This window comes from Enoplosus armatus, chromosome 15 (assembly GCF_043641665.1).
Source record: "Enoplosus armatus isolate fEnoArm2 chromosome 15, fEnoArm2.hap1, whole genome shotgun sequence".
Taxonomy (NCBI): Eukaryota; Metazoa; Chordata; class Actinopteri; order Centrarchiformes; family Enoplosidae; genus Enoplosus; species Enoplosus armatus.
This window is the reverse complement of record NC_092194.1, coordinates 3,526,945-3,546,988: the sequence shown is the minus strand read 5'-3', so window position 1 is coordinate 3,546,988 and position 20,044 is coordinate 3,526,945. Positions and strand designations below refer to the sequence as shown.

Sequence of the window (20,044 nt, the reverse complement as noted above, 5' to 3'; positions counted from 1 at the left end):
GGGCTCATGACAATGTGTCAGACTTAACACCGTCGCTTTCGAGGACCGGGCCATGAGGCGGAAGGTGAAACGACCCAGTGACCCTTTTTTTTCCTGGGACAGTTCCTGGACAATTGTGGTTTGAGGATACATCACACGGCCCGTAAAAAAAAAAAATATCCCAACTGCATGCCATGTCAAACTGACAAAAGTGCACCGTAGCATTTTATTTTATTAGAGATGTGAGGCAAAGGTACTTAGAGAGGTGAAAGGGACGGGCGCATGCCGGTGTTCTGATTTAGCCCACTTATCAACACGTCCAGCAGTTGTTGCAGCAGCAGTGCCTGTGACACGCAGCTCATGGAGACAATTCCAAACCATTAGCGCCTGATTACTGCAATTTGCTTCAAAAATTGTACTCCTTCTCAGGGTCATAACCTAGTCAAATCTGACAGACATGACATTTTTTGCTTCTGTGTGACTACCAGAATATGTCCATCATGAATACATTTTCAAAAGCTCGCTTAGAAATCATACACACTATATGGACAAAAGTATTGGGCCACTCCTCTTAATCATTGAATTCAGGTGTTTCATTCAGTCCCATTGCCACAGGTGTATAAAATCAAGCACCTAGCCATGCAGTCTGCCTTTACAAACATTTGTGAAAGAATGGGTCGTTCTAAAGAGCTCACTGAAGTCGAACGTGATACTGTAATAGGATGCCACCGTTGCAACAAGTCAGTTCGTGAAATTTCTCCTCTCCTAGATATTCCACGATCAACTGTAAGTGGGGGGGTCGCCGAGTGCTTAAAAGTGCGTAAAAGTCGCCAAAGCTCTGCTGACTCAATAACTGCAGAGTTCCAAACCAGCTCTGGTATTAATATCAACACCACAACTGTGCGCCGGGAGCTTCATGGCATGGGTTTCCATGGCCGAGCAGGTGCATGCAAGCCGTACATCACCAAGCACAATGCCAAGCGTCGAATGGAGCGGTGTAAAGCACGCCACTGGACTCTGGAGCAGTGGAAACGTGTTCTGTGGAGTGACGAATCACGCTTCTCTATCTGGGGTTGGCCTAGGCCCCTTAGTTCCAGTGAAGGGAAATCTTAATGCTTCATCTTACCAAGTCATTTTGGACAATTCTATGCTTCCAACTTTGTGGAAACAGTTTGGGGAAGGCCCTTTTCTGTTCCAGCATGACTGTGCCCCAGTGCACAAAGCAAGGTCCATAAAGGCATGGTTGGATGAGTTTGGTGTGGAAGAACTTGACTGGCCCGCACAGAGCCCTGACCTCAACCCCACTGAACACCTTTGGGATGAACTAGAACGGAGATTGCGAGCCAGGCCCTCTCGTCCAACATCAGTGTCTGACCTCACAAATGCTCTTCTGGATGAATGGGCAAAAAAATCCCACAAACACGCTCCAAAATCTTGTAGAAAGCCTTCCCAGAAGAGTGGAAGCTGTTATAGCTGCAAAGGGGGGACCAACTTCATATTAATGCCTATGAATTTGGAATGGGATGTCATAAAAGCTCCTGTAGATGTAATGTGTAGGTGGCCCAATACTTTTGTCCATATAGTGTATATATATGATATTATACCTCAATCATCATGTTTTTAAGTTTTCTTCAGTATCAAAGTGATCTAGTGATAGTTGTGCGTTCATGCATTGCAAGCAGGAACTGCTAATAGCTAATTTACCATATTTCTAATGGTGCTAGTTATCCAAAATGTAAACAAAGGCTGGACAAAATGGGGCTCAAGTTGTAGCCCACACCGTAACTCAGTTCCAAAATTTTGAGCATAATTATTCCCCAAATAGAATAATAATAATAATAATAATAATAATAGTGTAATAGTAGTGCAGTTTCCTTTCATTTGTATTTCTTTTGTTTGTGTGAGAACCTGATACAAAAAGAACAAAAACAATCTTTCTTCTTTTGTATAAAGATGAATGCAACAGCACACAGGAGCATTTTACCCATTCAAAGGCAATTCCAGGCATGTTTAAATTTGAGCCACTTTAATGAATACGAACACTAAGAGCTTGTACTGTACAGTAGAATGTGTGAGGAGGGATTGAAGGATTCTTTACGATATCAGTGCCATCATCTAAAGTGCTCTCAGCGCCTGATGTAAATACATTACCGGCAGCCATATCAATTGTGGTGGGATGGAATGAGAAAATGATGATGCTATTTTTGTGAGTTTGCTGGCAGCTAAATGCAGGCACAATCCCTTAATTGGTTACCCTTGTGCTGCAAAGGCAGATGTGAGAAAGCACCCAACTCAACAACTGGCTGCCACGACTGACAAGCAATTAAGGATTGAAAGCGGATTTTTAGGTGCACATGCAGATCAAAAACTGGCATCACAGTGGGGGAAATCCTGAAAAGTCACAGGCCTGCAGAAATATTTTTTGCTTGATGAGGAACATACGAAACGGAATGTGCACTGTGCTCATTGGTATGGTATGACATTGCAGGTTTGGTTTCTTAGATACATCCCAATCCTGACATTCAGGGACATGGGCATGCAGCGGCAACAGCAAGCTAATTATTGCCATGTGTTGAGGAAATGCATTTACTTGGTGACATCTCGACTACACTACTCTGCAGCATTCTGATGCCATAAAGCTATTGCTCGCTCTTGGGAGTGCCCGGGTCTCTGTGGTAACTGGGAGAATGCTAAATCCTGCATTTGAGGAAGTGGCCACAGTCCAGCTACAGTTCATATGTGGCACGAGACTGACCTCCGATGGAAGATTGATGAACTGCCACTGAAGAAATCAGACAGAAATGTGTCATTTCAAAAGACCGATATTGTTTCCTGTAAAATAGATTGGTGTAGAGCATTTTTAGAGTGGGACAAATCCACTCTAAATACTACAATGAGGAACTCAAATAAAGATGTTAGAGGTTTGGTCTCATGCTCAGCTGTGCAACCTCTGGAGTAGTAGTTTCTTTCAGTTTATCATCTCACAACCCTTCAGATTTATTTGACTGTGACCATGAATTCATTGTTGTGTTAGACGGTGGTGGAGTTCTCAGATCCTTTACTTAAGTAAAAGTACCCATACAACAATGTAAAAAGATTCCATTATAAAGTTAAATTCATGTATTCAAACTCCTTACAAGTTTTATCAGCAAAATATACTTCAGGTTTAAATAGAACTGCTCACTATGCAAGAAAATGGGCCCTATAACTGATATATTATTATGTATCACATTATTAAATTGTTGATACTGAAACAAGTAGCATTTTACTGTTGTAGCTGGTCAAGGTGGAACCGCAAACAACTCATCGACATCTGAAATGTGACATAGGGGCCCCTAGTAGACACTGATTATTTTGTAAGTGATCACAAGCCAAAGGTTGGAAACCACTGGTTATATAAGATTATCATATTTTTATGTGTAATCTTAATCTGAAAGTAACAATTAGCTGTAAAATACATACTAATGAGGAGTGAAAGTAAAGTAAAAGCATATGTCCCTCTGAGTAGAATTGTACTTGAGTGCATAAATGTACTTAATTCCACCATTAGTGTTTTTCTTTTGTTTTCCTCTTCTTGTATCCATGATTTGAGGGATGTAAGCTGACGTTGTGTAACTTTCATAGAGCCTCACCTCTTCAGGGAGCTGCAGCATGTTTTGTAGTTGACTCACACTTTTTGATGAACTCTTGTGGGTTTCATTTGTAACTCCTAATTAAACTTTTGGCCATTTTCCAAACAAACAAAAAAAATGAACCAGCATCAATTCTTGCTTTCATTTCACATTTTTCAGTCAGATCACCCGAGAGAAAATATCCATTGATAGGTTCAGAGAGACTGCGACGCTGTGCAATCAATTCTCTCATCTCTGGGGTGCAGTGAAATGGCTGTAACAGTGGCATGTGTAGCATGGGACCCTTTGTACCTGTCACATCCCATATGTCTGGCAATTCATCTTTCTGTTGATACGATCATCTCGTCTCATAATTCATTATTTGTTGCCACTGCAGATGGACAGTAGTATCTCTTACGTGATTACAATAAATGGAATTCTGGAAAATCCCATGATGACATTACTTTAGGCAGAGTGTCTCATTTCCACTTTACATGTGATTTGTTCAAAAACAGACAAATGAGCGCCCTGAAGGACCGTCCGAGCTCATTGTGTAAAAATGAAACATATTCCTCATTCTTCCCACAAAGTCAAAACTCGGCCGGAAAAGATTAAATTTCATAGCAAATGAATGACTTTGCGCTTGGGAAGGTAATTAATCATCTGTGGGGTCCTTTCTCTGGCCCCTCTTAGAGACCCCTGCTCAAAGAACATCATGACATTTTTGTAATTACACCTTTTCTCCCCAGCGCAAAGCAACTCAGCAGCTATTGACAAACTGAGGGGTCAGCACAAATGTAACAGCGCTGTATGTTAACCCGTGGGTTAACCCATTTAACCCCATCGGTCACCATAGTGACCACTGAAAACATTTAATTTTTATTTATGATGCATGATCGACTTGTGTTGAAGCAATTTCAGTTGTGTCATGTTGCTTGCAATGTTCCTTGTAGCATAAAGACAGAGTTTGTCAGCAGTGGTGGAAAGTAACAAAGTACATTTACTCAAGTACAGTACTTAGGTACAATTTCGAGGTACTTGTACTTTACTTCCATTTTACACTACTTTATTCTTCTACTCTACTACAATACAGGGAGAAATATTGCCCCTTTTACTCCACTACATTTATTTTACAGCTACAGTTACCAATAATATTTCAAATAACATATTTACATAAACACATATGATATGTCTATACAATGTGATGCATTGGTGAAGATTAGACCGATGGTTTTTTGGCTTGGGATTCCTTACTAAGAAGCAATGTCTTGGGGCCCCTTGTCACATTTTAGGTGTCTGAGTTGTTGACATTTCCACCAAAGAGACATTTCCCTCCAAACAGAGTCCAAAAATGTCCAAGTACGGCACCAGATCAGAAAATACTCTCTCATGGGTCGAAATGACAATCTGTTTCATTGTTTAGGTTGAGGACTTGTTGAAAAGTCAATATTACAAAAGCTAAATGCTAATGTCAGCATGCTAACATGCTCACACTGACAATGCGAACATGCTGATGTTTAGCTGGTATGTTTACCATCTTACTTTAGCCTATTTGCTAATTAGCACTAAATAACAGCTGAGGCTGATGGCAATGCCATTCATTTTGCAGGTACTTGATCATAAATCAATGCAATGGACAAATTGAGATTTTGACCTGCTGATGGCGCTAAAGGGAAAGCGAAGGGATCACAATACCGTTACAGTTCATACTGAGTGGAACATAAATGTCTGTACCAAAAGTTTCACGGCAATCCATCCAATAGTTGTTGAAACATTTCACTCGAAACCAAAAATGTTTTTTCAAAAGATATTACATATTGCTTCATGAGGCTGCCCGAGGAGTGTAATTCATGTAGGTACAAACAGTATATGAGAAAAATTTAGGATTCAAATTGTTTCAAGTGTTGGGCGTCCATCATTGCCACATCTGGCACAGGATTGAGTTTTGTCATGCAGTGACTGTGGTTTGGGGGTGATGTGGTCATTGTCGATGCTGCATTTCTACTGCAACTGTGGACTTTTAATGAACTAATGTCAGAGCAGAAAATAATTCTCCTGTTTGATCCACACTGCTTACAGTTGTAAGCATCTACAAGGGGAGCTGCTTCAATCGCAAGTCTGGAATGCTGATTTTGTTTTCCAGCTGCTCCAACTCCCACCTGAGCAGCACAGCTATGCAAATCAGACAAATGTTTATTAAAGGTGTGGTGCAAAAAAAAACATAAATCAATGCGGCTGGTTGAATATCAATACATATGACCCCCATCAGCGCTTCCCCATAGGCATAGACAATTACCTGCCAAATTGTGAAAATGAAAGAGGCCAACACAAAAGAAAATCACATGTAATCAAACAGGGCTGCTCATTCAGCATGCAAAATTATGCGTGCCATAATTAATTTGCCATTAAGGCTGGATTGATGTTGCCTTCATGATGCAGACAACCAAGCCATAATTGCCTCTGGTGTTGCATTCACAGCTTTGCCTCATTACTGAAACAGATGCTAATTTAGCAGAGCGGCTTCAGGTTGACAGGTGTGGGAAGTGTGTGTGTGTGTGTGTGTGTGTGTGTGTGTATCCGAGTGGATCTTTCCGCTGTATTGGGCTACATGTAAACTGTACCATGGAATTGAAAATCCATCATAATATGCAATGGCATGTTCATGAGGGGGAAAAAAATTCCTTTTCGGTGGAGCATCTTCAATAGAAATGAATGGCACAGGCTGTAATTGGTACGTGAGGAGAGAGACGTAATAGCTTGGGAAAACAAAGCGTTCTGCTGAATTATTAAGCTGTTTAACTAAGTAATTTGCTTTTGGACCTCTTAGTTTTTCCTGTTCTTCAATTCATTAGGCTAATTGTCGCCCTCCTTCTACGTTTTCTGAAAAACACTTAATGACTCAAATGAACAAAACCGATACTTCAAAAGATGTTTATTCTTTTGACAATAAACCCCATTAATATATTTAATGGCAACAGCTATTTTGAGAGAAATTATACTTATACAAACAAACGTGAAAAACTACATAATATGATTTATTTTTTCCCCACATCAGTTCGGTTCGTCCATTACATGAACGTCTCGGTCAGCCTCTGTAGTGGCCTTTATCTCACCGTCCTACACTGAACAACTTGGTGTGTTTCACCGCCACATTTTTCTGTCCAATGTTTTTTTTTCATTGGAAGACTTGCTGGTGAGTTCCAATTCCACTTCTCGGAGCTTCCTGCATCCACGCAAACATGTCCTCACATCTTCCTCGCCCGTTTCTTGGGTCTTTGGTTGAAGACGGGCGAGGCGCCCATCAACGAGTCGGGCGACTGCGATGCGTAGCTGCCGTCTGACGCCGCTCCTCCCGGAGAGGGTGCCATGTCTCCCCCTGACTCGCTCATGGTGGACATGGGCCCCCCATCCTCGAACACATCTCCACCCAGGACAGCATGGTGGTGGTGGTGGTGGTGGTGGTGGTGGTGATGATGATGGCTGGCACCCTGGCCCTCCTCGCTATCCTGCGGCTCCATTTTTACCTGTGGCCACAGCGGGGAGTTGTTGGCCCCACCCCCACCTTAGAAGAGAGAAGAACAAATTTATGAAAATAGAAGAATATTTGGTTCTTTGTTTGAAGATGGGGAAAGATAAGATTTTGATGACAACTCCTGTGCATTGAGTGAGTTAAGGCAATGCACTTACAAAAGTTAAGTGGAAAAAAGCTGTGTTTTATGTATAAAAAGTTTTATATAAAGGTTTTTTTTTTTTAAAGTTACAAATCAATCCAACAGAATTCCTGGAAAATCAGATCCAGTGGCTTTATGTTTAATAGCCAATGAGTAAAGAGTTCATATTCAGCACAGCTATGGAGCCTACACACATAGCCACACTAAAGCTGATGTGCGCCTCCTCATCGGGGCCACAGCGGTAACGGCGATACCACAGTTTGTCAGCATGGTGTTTTCTGATGCAGGTAGAGACATGAAGCATGTCAAGAACATCCTCTCCTTTTCCTTCTGGCAAAGCCATTTCCAATGCAAACATTCTGCTCCCTGCGACCCCCGCTCACAAAGCGAATGAAAGAAGAAGTAATTGAAGCACAACACGGCCCAGTCAAGTACAGCGGGGGTTCAATCAGTGGGAGAAATCAGATGCTGAACTATCAAAACCTAGGCCGCAGTTACAGCATTTACAGCAGGACTCCTATTAACCCCTCGCATCAATTATACATCTAGCCTCACACTAAGGATCAAGTACACTCTGCAAATTGTCCTATTTTTGTGATATCAGCTGGATAATATAAGCAACCTTATCAGGAAGCTGCCTAGTTGTGTATACAGAAGGCGGAAAGCTGCCTGTTGGACGAGACACACCTAATGATTTACTGATGCTCCAACACAAGCAGCACCTTTGAACACCGAAGGTCTCATCTAAAGAGTCTGTACACATAGAAAACTCAGAGATGAACGCAGGATATACCTGAGGTGTGAGGAGAATGGTCACCGTCCAGGCCTGAAGCTAGCCGCTCACCGTGGGCCCCGAGGACCCCCATGGGCAGAGCTTGGTCCCCAGAGGCCAGGTCGGCCTCAGGCTCCTCGCTAACAGGAAAGGAGATGTCACTCATGGGCTCCTCCTTGATCCTCAGGGGCTTGGAGTCCTCCAGAGCCTTCTCCGGGTTCACAAGTCGCTCGTATTCCGCCGACAGATCCTTACTCACCTGCAAGAGGAAAACCTTGTATAAATCCCGTTTTACTGATGAAACACATGTAAGAGCTGAGCCTAGATGATCCAGTGTTTCAATTCAATAATAATGATCATGTCATTCTTTTCTTGGACTAACACATGAAAATGCCTGTTCATGTCAGATTAATTCAAATCATCTCTGTAGAGTGGGTGCATTAATAATAACCATCAGATCCTCAATAAGAAATGCCCATGACTCAACACATTGTGAAAACAATGGTCTGTGATATGCCAAAGTTAACCAGAGACACAAAGGATCCTCTCTTCTGCCTGCTCTCTTCAGAGCTCATCACTTGTACATCTTTAGAAGTCCTGTTGGCACGAGGACAGTGAATCTCTCAGTTCGGTTTCTGTCTCACTTCCAAGCAGCTTGCACATAAGTTGCCATACGGCCCATTGTCCTCAACTCGTACAAACTTCTTTATGCTTTTCTAAGATGATTCAGCGTTGTTGTGGTGAAGCCATGGCAGCTTAAAGTGGAAAATATAACCTTTTTTCTTCTTCTCAGCACTGTGCCAAATAGGATTTCCTGATTGACTGTTGTTGCGGCTGTTTACCTTTCCAAAACTAAGCTGCTCTGATGGATAGATAATTCATTTGTTTGCTGCGCAATCACAAGGCATTTGATCACAACATCACAAGAGTTACCACTAGACATACTCGTGCACACAACCACACACGTACCTCGCATCCTGCAACAAATTAGGTGTATGGGAAAAAAAAAAAAAAATTACCTGTTTAAAAACTTAATGGCTTGTGGAACAAATTAAAACTTGCATCTATTTTTAGTGAATACACGGGTGCAATATCTGTCTCTGTTTACCCACAATACGGATTGCCTTCTTCATTGTTCTGTCTTTATAGATGTGTTCCATGCTTGGTAACGTGAGCCCTAGCAGTTTGCTGGCCGTTGTTCCAGTTCGTCTGTGCCTCAGTAGCATTGCCAAACCAGCAGATGATGCAGACGGTTAAAACACTTTCAGCAAAAGCACAATGAAACATTTGGAGCGTTTTATCGTGGACATTAAAGGATAGAAATTAATTTAAAAAGTACATTCTTTGTTGTGTCTTAGTGCTTTATGAGGTCAGTCCAAGGGTCTCATTTAAGCTTACGGTCGAGCACAATGCCAAGGCACTTGTAGTCTGTAACAGATTGTATTAGTGCCCCATTAATAAAAGTAGGGCTAGAGGATTGCAGCTTTCAAAAATCAATGGACATTTCCTTTGCTTTAGAGCAATTCAGGAAGTAGTCGAGAACCGGCCCATGCTTACATTTATGCTAAGCAAATGTACAATGTGACCGATCAGTCAGCGTAGATGTAAGATGAAAACAGCCACCTTAATCTTTACATACTACATGTGTCCTTTTCTTTGCTCTGTGGTGTACTGCCACTGCTAGTTTCCTTGAAAACTTAATTAGTTTAATATTTCACTAATGGAGGCACAATGTATTTCAGCCTATCTCCACTATAAAATGCTGCTGGCAGCAACCCTGTCTTCCAATGCCTTGTTTTGTGCAACCAAAACTCTAACAAATAAATATTCCATTTACAATGATAAAAAAAAAGTGGAAGAGGAGAATGTTTTGTTTTTGCTTCATAAATGACTGAAACAATTAATCAATTATTAAAAACTGTCGAGAATAAATTTTCTGTTAATAAACTATTCAACTGGCCACAATGACCTAATACAAGCACACATATTTACATAGATAACACGGTACAAACAGTACACCAGAACACCGTCTTACAGTATATATTGTCAAACAGCACACCCCTATGAACAGTTATGACCCACTGCCAAGATCACCTGCAGCATGTAGCTATGATAGTCCTTGATCCGCACTTGCCAGAAGCGCTGCAGGGCCAGCACGCTGCCGATGCCCACCTCGTGGAACACTTGCTCCACCACGTCCGGGAAGGGACTGGCCCCCAGCCGAGCCTCCCGGTCCACCGACACCCGTAGCAGGCGGGTGAGGCGCAGGTAATGCTCGTGGACCAGGTCGGTCAGGGTCTCCAGCACGCTCTCCTGGGCTGACTCAAAGCCAGCGTGGGCCAAGACGGTGGCCACTGACTGATAGAGGAGCTGCCTGCAGGAGGGCCAACTCAGCTCTGTGACAGGCTCGCCTTTACCCCTTTATGATGGAAGAACCAGAGGAGATGAAAGGAGATAAATGATGACTGGTTGCTAAATTGACTGAGATTATATCAGGGGAATGTTGGATAATGTGTAAAAAAAATTGATTATAATATCTAAACTTTGAGTGACTGATAAGCCTACACTTAATCCCAAAGAAAGGAGTGCAATATTTTGGCTCAGCCACACGGTCAGATCATCTTACTTATAGAAGTCACTTTCGGGGTCACTGTGCCGGAGCTGGAAGGGCTGCCGTGGGGCTTTGCTGTCCACAGGTAGCAAGTCATCTGGCATGGCAGGTGGGGTGGGAGGACGCAGGGGCAGGTTGGTATCAGCCTCCTCCAGTCTGTTGCCACCCTCAGAGGACGCTGAGCTCTGACCCTGAGCCTGGGCTTGGGCCGCCGCCAAGAGGCCGCGGAGGCGGCGGGCATGCTGACACAGCTGCACTGTGTGGATGGTGAGGCTGCAGGGCTCCGAGGGGATGTCCAGCATCGTGGTGGGCCGCGGACGCTGGGCCGAGGGTTGGTGCAGGGGAGGGTCCTGCATCTCCACTGAGCGAAACTCACGCTGGAGCAAGTCAAAGGAGCTGCGACTGGGAGGAGCCCCTGCAGGTCCAGGGATCTCACCCCAGTAACGCATCATGATGGGTGATCAAAGACACAAACTGGATTCAAGGTCGCACTGAGGCGGAAAGTTGGAAAGGTGGAGAGGAAGTTGGAGTGACCATCACAATGAAGGATAAACAACATATACTTTCAGGATAGCATTAATTCAGAGACACAACCGTCAGGTAGTGGCAAGGGAAAATCACGCCAAATGTTAGTCAATAGCTGCGAAATGTATTACCAATTGCATGGTGCCAAAAGTGCACAACTCATAGACAATGCTTTAAGACCCGTTATAACAATGTACTTGCCTTGTGATTATTTCGGCATAAATCTGACCAACCAGTAACGCGTTAAAAAGAAAATATTAGCAATTATAATCGGATCTCACTCTCTTCATGACCAAAAAAGACAATGGGAATAGCAAGTAATGCAATTTAACTAAGTGTACTTGATGCATGCCGAATTGTGGGGTAAATTACATTTATTTGATTCGCGTAAGCTCTAAAATCAAGGTTTAACTTATGTATGTATGTTTGCCGAATAGCAAGACAACACAGAATGGCTGGTGTCTGGAATTTGGTAAGTTAACGTTACTGCATGAGCATACCGTTTACAAGAGAGATCGCATCAACAACTCTCACTCACGAAGGAGCAACGACTAAGCTACAAGCCAGCTAGTCAAGTACGTAGCATGCATATTTAGATAGTTAAATTAAATGTAAGTTAAAAAAGCAACTGTAACTCACATTACACAGAGGTGAATGAAACATCTGTTACTACATGGAACCAATGGCGCTTGTCTCTTTGAAAGGAAGTTGCACAGGAAGTAAGCTTTCTCGTCCTTGTTGTAAAATAATTCGGGTGAACAGCTGAACAAGACCTTTAGTTCTGCCACAAACCATTTATTTTGACCAGGATAAAATTATAGATTCTATTAACATACAGTGTACTCGTGTTCTAGATTATTTTTCAACGACTCAACGTTATTCTTTATGCTTTATATTCTTTATTAGCTGTTTTTGTCAGTTTCATGGATGCTTAGAAAACCCGGGCAAAATTCAAAGTCGCACCAAATAAACATGGCCGCCTCCCCGCCGTCAGACGTGTGTGTGAAAGATACGGATGAAGAAATTAATTCTGCAATGGAAACGGAAGAGTGCTCGGCTACCGAGAAGGGAGGTAAACCCGAAAATAAAGACGTACACCAAACTGAACCCGAAACAAACGACACTTTTAAGAAACCGGCTCTTTTCGCGGTACCTTCCCTCGTTAGCAAACGCAGTAGCGTCGCTGTGCCGTCCAAACCAACAGCAGCCGAAACAAGTGTGACAGAAAATAACAAAGCTGAAGCTGTTGACACTACGAGTGATGATTCTTTGGGTCCTGTAAATGAAAACAAAACCACCGTAAAAGGCCAAGAAGAGGACAAAAAGGGAGGTAAAGACAAGAATCCGGCTCCTGTCGAAACCAAGTCAGAAGCTAAACCCAGGGTGCTTCCTACTAAAGGGCCCCCGCCTGGTAAATTCCCCCCTCTCCCTTATACAGAGCCGCCCTGGGGTGGCAAGGCTCCAGATATCCCCTATGCTCTGGAGATCCTTAAAAACGGCACCATAGTGGAAGAGGTACCCCTCGCGCAGAGAAGTTACTTCGTGGTTGGACGTTTACCTGTGTGTGACGTCTCTTTGGAGCACCCCTCCATCTCCAGGTACCATGCAGTGATTCAGTACCGCGGACAGGCTGGAGAGGGAGAGTCTGTCGGAGAAGAGAGGGGGTTTTACGTCCACGACCTGGGCAGCACGCACGGCACTGTGGTGAACAAGAACAAGATCCCCCCGAAGACCTACATCAGACTCCGCGTGGGACATGTCTTAAAGTTCGGTGGGAGCACGAGACTTTTTATCCTGCAGGTAAATCATCACGTGGAGGCCTTTACACCTGCAGTTAAGATATTGACATGAAAATGTTAACATAGACAGCTTTCTTTACAGTCCAAGAACCATGTAAAACCTATTTTTCCAATCAGGAAGTCAAGTCACATAGATCCACACTGTATATTTTACTGATGAAAGGGAGTCGCAATCCACACCAGAATTAGTGCTGAAGAATTGATGAGTCAATAATGGACAGAAAATTACTCCACAGCAATTCAAGCAAAAATGCTAAACATATTCTTAAACATGATGATTTGCTGCATGGTTGTCATTTATATTATTATTTAAGACATCATCTTGGCCTCTGGGAAATTGTCTTTCACTTTAGACTGTTCATCAGACAAAACAAGAAATCTGTAGATGTCACCTTGGGTTCTGGGAAATCATGACAGGCATTTTGTATTTTTGTGTATTTTACAGACTAAACCAATGGGTTTTTTTTCATTGCGAGGTAGCCCCCCCTGGTGGACGCCAGAGCCTTTGCACAAGAATGTGTAGTGAAACTAGTTGAAGACATTTTGACTTTTCAGACACAGGCATAACTATCATTTCTACTCCGCATTGCAGGATTTGCTGGAATGGGGTCATCGTTAATGTTATTTGTTCCACTATGAAAGTCCAAAAAGAACTATCAAATCAAAAGGAGCTCTGATGCCTGCATCCAACAGACAACAGAATGACATGTTAAGGATTAGATTGACAGCTTTTTCCAGGGAAAAAGGGAAAACAGATGATGCTCAAACACCTCAGTCTGTAATATGACAGAGCTTATCTTTGCTCTCAAGTTCGCTGTCAATATAGCAGGAGAGCCATAAGTGACTACACAGTAGAAACTGAGAAACATGTGAAAAGAAACATGGAGTTCATGTTCTTGATAATGGTATTACAGTAAAAGTCAACCTGCCTCCATAATTGCAGCCCCATATTAACATTGTGCCTAAGACATTTTCATTTATATAAACATTCTCTCATACACGTCATACATTTCTCTTTGCCCTTTTTCTGAATTTAAAGGGGAACCCCACCAAATTTACATACCAATGTGGTACAAAGCCTTTTGTGGCTCCAGAGGGAGCCATGTGAAGTCTGAAATACCCACAATTGGTGGATGTTAAACAAAATGAAATATCAAAAAAATATTCATTTCTTTCATCACCTTTTCACTTTCCCCATTCCTCCTTCCACAGGGTCCGGAGTTTGATGAGGAAGTGGAATCTGAGCTAACAGTGACGGAGCTGAGGGAGCGATCCCGAAAACAGAAGGCAGAGCTGGAGAGGAGGATGATGGGAGACGGTTCAGATGAGGAGAAGGAAGAAGACGGGGAAGGCGAAAGCAACAAGAGCAAACTGTCAAATGAAGACTCGGGCTGTTCGTGGGGAATGGGTGAGCTTTTGTGCTGATTGTAGCTTTATGCTGCAGTGTCTTACTTGTTGTCATCCTGAGTGAGTTGGGTCAACTTTCTCTGGAGGCGAGTAACTAAAGAATAGCGTTAATCCTTTTTTTTTCCCCCTCTTCTTTTCTTTCATTCCATCCATCTCCATAAATCCACACTGCAGCCGAGGAGGCTGTCCCAGAGGAAGACGAGAGCGAGGAAAACCCTTTTTCAACAGAGTTCCACGAGGACCAGGAAGCTGCCTACCTGAAAGACCCAAAGAAGGCTTTGCAGGGCTTCTATGACAGGGAAGGTGAGAAGACTTCTCATTAATCCAGAGATGTCTAGTAGTGTGTATGTTTAAATTCTTGGCTTTAACTTCGGCATCCTTTGTCTCAGGAGAGGAGCTGGAGTTTGAGTATGAAGACAAGAGCCATGGCAGCTGGCTCTGCAGAATAAAGTTAGTGCCGTGAAACCCACACTTGGTGATTAAGTTTACAAAATGTGTTGCCTTCAGAAAGGTTGTAAAATGTGTCACACAGTTGATGTCGATGTTTCTGCCAGGCTTCCGGTGGACGATGCCATGGGCCGGCAGCTGGTTGCTGAGGTGACCCACACGGGGAAGAAGAAAGAAGCAGCCATCCAGTGCTGCCTGGAGGCATGTCGCATGCTGGAAGCCAGAGGGCTGCTGCGCCAGGAAGCAGGTGTGAACTGAAAGTAGAATTGTGAACCGCCATCTGGAGAGGTTACATCTTGTAGTTATGGAGATTGCAATTAGGGTTGGGTGATATGTTAACATTTTCCAGCCGGCCACCGTCAGCGATTGCCGGTATGTTTGCGCAGGTGTGTGTGCGGTTTGAATAAATTTGCCTTCACCTTATCCTCAGACATCTACCGTCTTTAATGTGAAAATCTAATTTACTGAAACATTACAGACTATAAGCTACTCTCCTTCAATTAAGCAAAATAAATCCCCTTGAGATCTTTGCTAAGCAATAACCTGTAGACAGGCTGAACAGCTGTCCCACACTAACAGGTGGTGATAACATCACTATGCTACAAACTGCACTTAGAGCTTTTGATCTAGTTCTCAAATATGATTTATGAATTGATGTTGCTTCGATCGGACAGCAACCACTATAGATGGCTTAGTTGTCATTTAGTCACTGCACTGTTTTGTGGAAGACTCGTCAGGAAGTCAGTGCAACAAGAACATGCATGACATGGCCCAACTCCACCTGCCAAAATAAAATGACACAAATCGCCCAAAAAAACAACCAGGGATGGCCTCATCGCAGATAGCCAATATATTCATCCAGTTGTCCAACCCTAGTGGCAACAATAGTTTTTCCTGTTTTACATCCTGTCTCCAGTGTCCCGTAAGCGCAAGAAGAAGAACTGGGAAGATGAGGACTACTACGACAGTGACGATGACACCTTCCTGGATCGAACTGGCGCTGTGGAGAGGAAGAGGCAGGAGAGAATGAAAAAGGCGGGAAAGATTGAGGAGCGGCCTGAGACCTATGAGTCATTGGTAAAAATCTGCTACTGTTTAGTACATCTTTAATTGTCACCTTCTAATGTTCACTATTGCCTTATACACACTGTGTGTTCAGCATGATGCTCTAGCATAATGACATTGTTCTGAGAATTCACAGAGTAGGTTTCATTTACTAAAGAGAAACTAAGCACACATCTTCTGTGTAAAGATATGGAATTATAAAACTTAAGAAGAGACTAAGAGTCAACAGCCGATTTTCACTCGGCTTTGGAAACAACTGTGTGTGGATGTAAACTGCACTTGTGTATGTTTCTGTGGTAACGATCATGTGTTTGATTTTCATGTAGGTGGCCAAACTGTCAGAGGTGGAGAGGGAGCTGGCAGAAACTCAGAAAAAGCTCAGTGCTGGAAAGGGAGGTGAGTCATGATCGCCTGGGCGTTTCACTGCCACACTACCTACAGATCCATGTTCTCCTCGTGTTACTCTTATGTTTCATCCCTCCTCTTAGACACCTCCAGCCCTTCCGCCGAGGACTCGCTGGATGCCTTCATGACTGCGGTGCGAAGTGAGGCAGCGATGGACGCTGTGGAGCGCAGGAAGCTTCACGTGCACGTAGCCGACTTGCGCAAAGACGCTCAGAGGCTCCGCAAGCTGGTCGAGCTCACGCGGCCCGTACAGATGCCCTCATTGCTGCCGAGGTTAGACACCGCGCTACATTCAAGGCGCCATACTGGTTCTTCTACAATATCACAGAAACCTGAGAATAAATTGTATTTATTTTATAAGTCCTAAAATATCCAAGTTTTCCATATAGATGATGTTATGGACAAGTCCGGGTGTGTTGTAGCTTCTGTGAAACATTCTGGAGTTCACTGTGATGCAATTTATGGAACCATCTTTTTTTCCAATATATATTAGGCCACATTTTAACACTTATTTTGATGTGTGTTTGTTGTGTCATAGCACTAGCTCAGAGCCAGAGAAGCCTAAAAAGACCTTACCGCTGTTTGGAGCCATGAAGGGAGGAAGCAAATTCAAACTGAAGACTGGTACCATCGGGGTAGGTGCTGTTCCTCGTGGCCGATAACTCAATGTCTTTCCCTCTACCATTGATGTTTTCTTCTCTCATGTAGAAGTTGCCTCCGAAGCGCCCCAACCTGCCTACAGAGCTCTTCAACATGAAAGAACTTCCACCTGGTGGAGAAGAGGAAGAGGAGGAGGAGGAGGAGGAAGAAGAGGCAGGGGAAAATGAGGATAGTGATGATGAAGAGTGTGCAACTATTACTGAGACTAACGATGACTGTGAAGAGTCCGGTGCGTCCATGTCTCAAGAGGGCCCTCCCTCAGGGCGACAAAGACAGCAAGCAGCACAGTCCCCAGAGCCAAAAGGTAAAAAGTCATGAAAACTGGAGGATGGGTTTATAAGTGGACGTTAAGGGGGTGTCAGTGTGTCCTCTGTGTTCTGGGTTTCTGAATTCTTCATATTATGTTAAGTTCGATATGAATTTCCTATGCCACTGGGTGGCAGTAGATCTGCAATACATACAAAAAGCATACTGGTGTCCATGTATCATCCATACGTGGAGTTATGTAAAGCAAAACTCACTAAGATTAAATACTAGTTTTTAAAATATGTATTTTTATTGATAAAGTATTAGCAGGGGAATCTATTTGTACATTTTAGGTGCAAAGTCAGGAAATATTTGTCCCTGTGACTCACATCTCAGAAATGAAGTAGCTGTTATGTTGATTTAAACTTGTAGATCAGTGCCTATGCTAATTACCACACTTAATATGTGTGCTTGTGTGGCTTCATGTTAGAGCTAAGCCACAAACAGAGGAGAGGTGAGGATTCTTCAGCGGAGCAGGTTCCTCAGCGCAGCAGCAACAAGGCTGTGGCCTCGTCTGGTCCAGGTGGGGACTGTGTTGTATTTCCATATTACTCTGCGCTCTCTCTCTCCAATATTGAATATTGGTTATCATGTGTCAGTGGTTTTGGTGCACTGTCTTTATTATATTATACCGATGTCTCCATAGAGTCCGCAGCAGAAGGCGACAGAGAGCTAACAGCGGCCAGCCCCAGAAAGAATGTGAAGAAGAAAATGATGGGTCCCAGCAAGGTAGGCCTCTCTCACACACACACACAAACACACACACACACACACACACACTCAATTATATCATACAGAAAAGTGTGACTGAATTGAATTTTCTCCACAGCCACCAGTGCAGCTCTCAGGACAGTATCCAGAGGACGACCCTGATTATTGTGTGTGGATGCCCCCTTCAGGTAAACAACCTGACTGATCTGACTCTTTGCACAAGACCCCAAGACTGATTTACGGACCCATTACCATGTCCTTAGCAAGCAGTGTAACCATAACCCTCTTTGTTCTGATGAGTGACATAGAAGCTGTCTACATCTTTAGAGCTTTTTGCCTGAATAAGTTGTCAAACCTGGTAAAAAGGGGAAATGTCTGGAATTCAGATATGAATACAGTCGATGCTGCAGCTCACCAGGGCCATTTTCATTACATACATTCACATACTTCAGCGGAGAAAGCCGCTTCTGTGTCTCTCTAACTTGATATTTTTAAGGACATGGAGAGAGGAAGTAAACAGGCTTTCATGGTCCATTTATGCAGCCGAAAATTGCAGCGACATTTTCATTGTTCACTAAGGAATGCAGATCAAAGTCACTTAAAAATGATAAGATAAGCTTGAATAGAAATAAACTATGAAGCGGCTGCCAGGCTGATCTTGGATTCGGGGTCAGAACTAATTGCGCTGCTTCATTTTAGGATTGTGATTGCCTACAAGTCAGCTTTTAGGGAGCTGTACTTCGCCAGCCAATTGGGGGAATTTGTTCTTGTGGGACATGTTAGGCATTTTATTTCAATTTGTGTGATTTTGTGTGATTTTGTGTGATCTTTCCTTTCTTTGAATCCTTTTGATGCTAAATCTGGCTTTTCTTCACTGACAGGTCAGACTGGAGATGGCCGCACACACCTCAACGACAAGTTCGGCTACTGAGGGAAAACACAAGAGAGAGAGCTCTTGTGTCTCCACTCCACCAGCTTTTATACTGCAGATAATACCTGCAACACAAAGCCTCCAGTCTCCTTAGCTCTGTCCATTAACCCCCTCCACCCATCCCAGTCCCAGTGTGTGGTTCGGCTTAGAAGAGCCTGAAAAAACTGGGAGCCTGTAACAGACCGCGGACTTGCAAAGATTATGCTGCTGCACCTTTTTTCATTTATCGTTTGGGGATATTTCCATCCTCAGACTGACATAAACAAAAAGCACCATACCAATTCACATTAAACTGACAAGCTTGGGGAACTGCCCCTCTCCCCCCCCACCACCCCCAGACACTGGGCAGTCAGCCCGCTGGCACTTTTCACCCCTGACAATAATAGAGATGGGTAGCACTTGAATTTTGTTCTTTTATTTGAATTGTGTATCATCCAAGCAGAAAATACAAAGGGACAGAACAGGAGCAGTAACTGATCTGAATTCAGCTTTCTGGTCTTTGGCTGCTCCTCTTGCAGTTAAATCCACCTGACATCCAATCTGTATCCCTCCCCTATCTGGCTTCAGTCGATCACTGGCATAACCTTTTTTTTTTTTTTTCTCCAAAAGGAGAGTGTGTAGCAAGAAGGGAGAAAGAGGGAGAGCATTGAAGCAGCTTTTCTGACCATCTGGACACTTGGATGGCTTACTGGATGAAACGCAAGCTGATAATGACTCAAGCTAAGTGGAGTGTGTGTGTGTCAGTGTCTACACCGACACACACACACACAAAGCCCAACCTTCTCAAAGTTCTCTTTTTAACAAGATTGTCTTTATGAGCGAGTCAGCTATTGGTGTGTGTGTTTGCCTAGAGCAGGATTCCTCTCTGTGAAATCCCACTCAGTGCTGTTCTGTTGGTTTACTGCCACACTTTCTACCCCTTTTCCTGTCGTCTTTTCTCACAGAGTAAAGAAATGTAAGATGTATTTTGTTATATAAATGTATAATAAAACTGTACATAACCTGTGAGTTGCTTGAATGTTTTTACACACTTCACATTCCCACTTATATTAATTTCTCCAGCCGTCCGTCCTCTCTGGTGTTCACTTCTGGGCCTTCTTCACACCCAACTTTCTTTTTCTCTCTTTCAAGCACTCTCTCTCAC

General features: G+C 43.3%; 2 protein-coding genes across 2 annotated transcripts; one reads left to right on the top strand and one right to left on the bottom strand.

The window, feature by feature from the left end:
- Window positions 1-6,567: 6,567 nt before the first annotated feature.
- Window positions 6,568-11,872, bottom strand: supt7l (SPT7 like, STAGA complex subunit gamma). The gene is made up of 5 exons (XM_070920737.1): window positions 11,809-11,872; window positions 10,660-11,135; window positions 10,128-10,452; window positions 8,055-8,292; window positions 6,568-7,152 (listed from the first exon to the last, which is right to left on the bottom strand). The coding sequence occupies exons 2-5, from the start codon at window positions 11,094-11,096 to the stop codon at window positions 6,836-6,838; spliced, it is 1,317 nt and encodes a 438-aa protein (XP_070776838.1). The 5' UTR covers window positions 11,097-11,135; window positions 11,809-11,872; the 3' UTR covers window positions 6,568-6,835.
- Window positions 11,873-12,141: 269 nt separating this feature from the next.
- slc4a1ap (solute carrier family 4 member 1 adaptor protein) lies at window positions 12,142-19,908 on the top strand. Its single transcript, XM_070920348.1, has 14 exons — window positions 12,142-12,969; window positions 14,181-14,376; window positions 14,550-14,678; window positions 14,765-14,825; window positions 14,930-15,069; window positions 15,739-15,899; window positions 16,214-16,283; window positions 16,376-16,565; window positions 16,831-16,927; window positions 17,001-17,256; window positions 17,689-17,781; window positions 17,905-17,987; window positions 18,088-18,157; window positions 18,851-19,908. The coding sequence occupies exons 1-14, from the start codon at window positions 12,142-12,144 to the stop codon at window positions 18,898-18,900; spliced, it is 2,424 nt and encodes an 807-aa protein (XP_070776449.1). The 3' UTR covers window positions 18,901-19,908.
- The last annotated feature ends 136 nt before the right edge of the window (window positions 19,909-20,044 follow it).

Bases quoted from the DNA above. Each gene is read 5' to 3' on its own strand.
- supt7l (XM_070920737.1), bottom strand. From the start codon at position 11,096: ATGATGCGTTACTGGGGTGAGATCCCTGGACCTGCAGGGGCTCCTCCC. The intron at 10,453-10,659 runs GTAAGATGATCT...TCCATCATAAAG, and splicing joins CCCGAAAGTGACTTCTATAA to GGGTAAAGGCGAGCCTGTCA. The intron at 7,153-8,054 runs GTATATCCTGCG...CTCTCTTCTAAG, and splicing joins CCATTCTCCTCACACCTCAG to GTGGGGGTGGGGCCAACAAC.
- slc4a1ap (XM_070920348.1), top strand. From the start codon at position 12,142: ATGGCCGCCTCCCCGCCGTCAGACGTGTGTGTGAAAGATACGGATGAA. The intron at 16,566-16,830 runs GTTAGACACCGC...GTTGTGTCATAG, and splicing joins ATGCCCTCATTGCTGCCGAG to CACTAGCTCAGAGCCAGAGA. The intron at 17,988-18,087 runs GTAGGCCTCTCT...TTTTCTCCACAG, and splicing joins AAATGATGGGTCCCAGCAAG to CCACCAGTGCAGCTCTCAGG.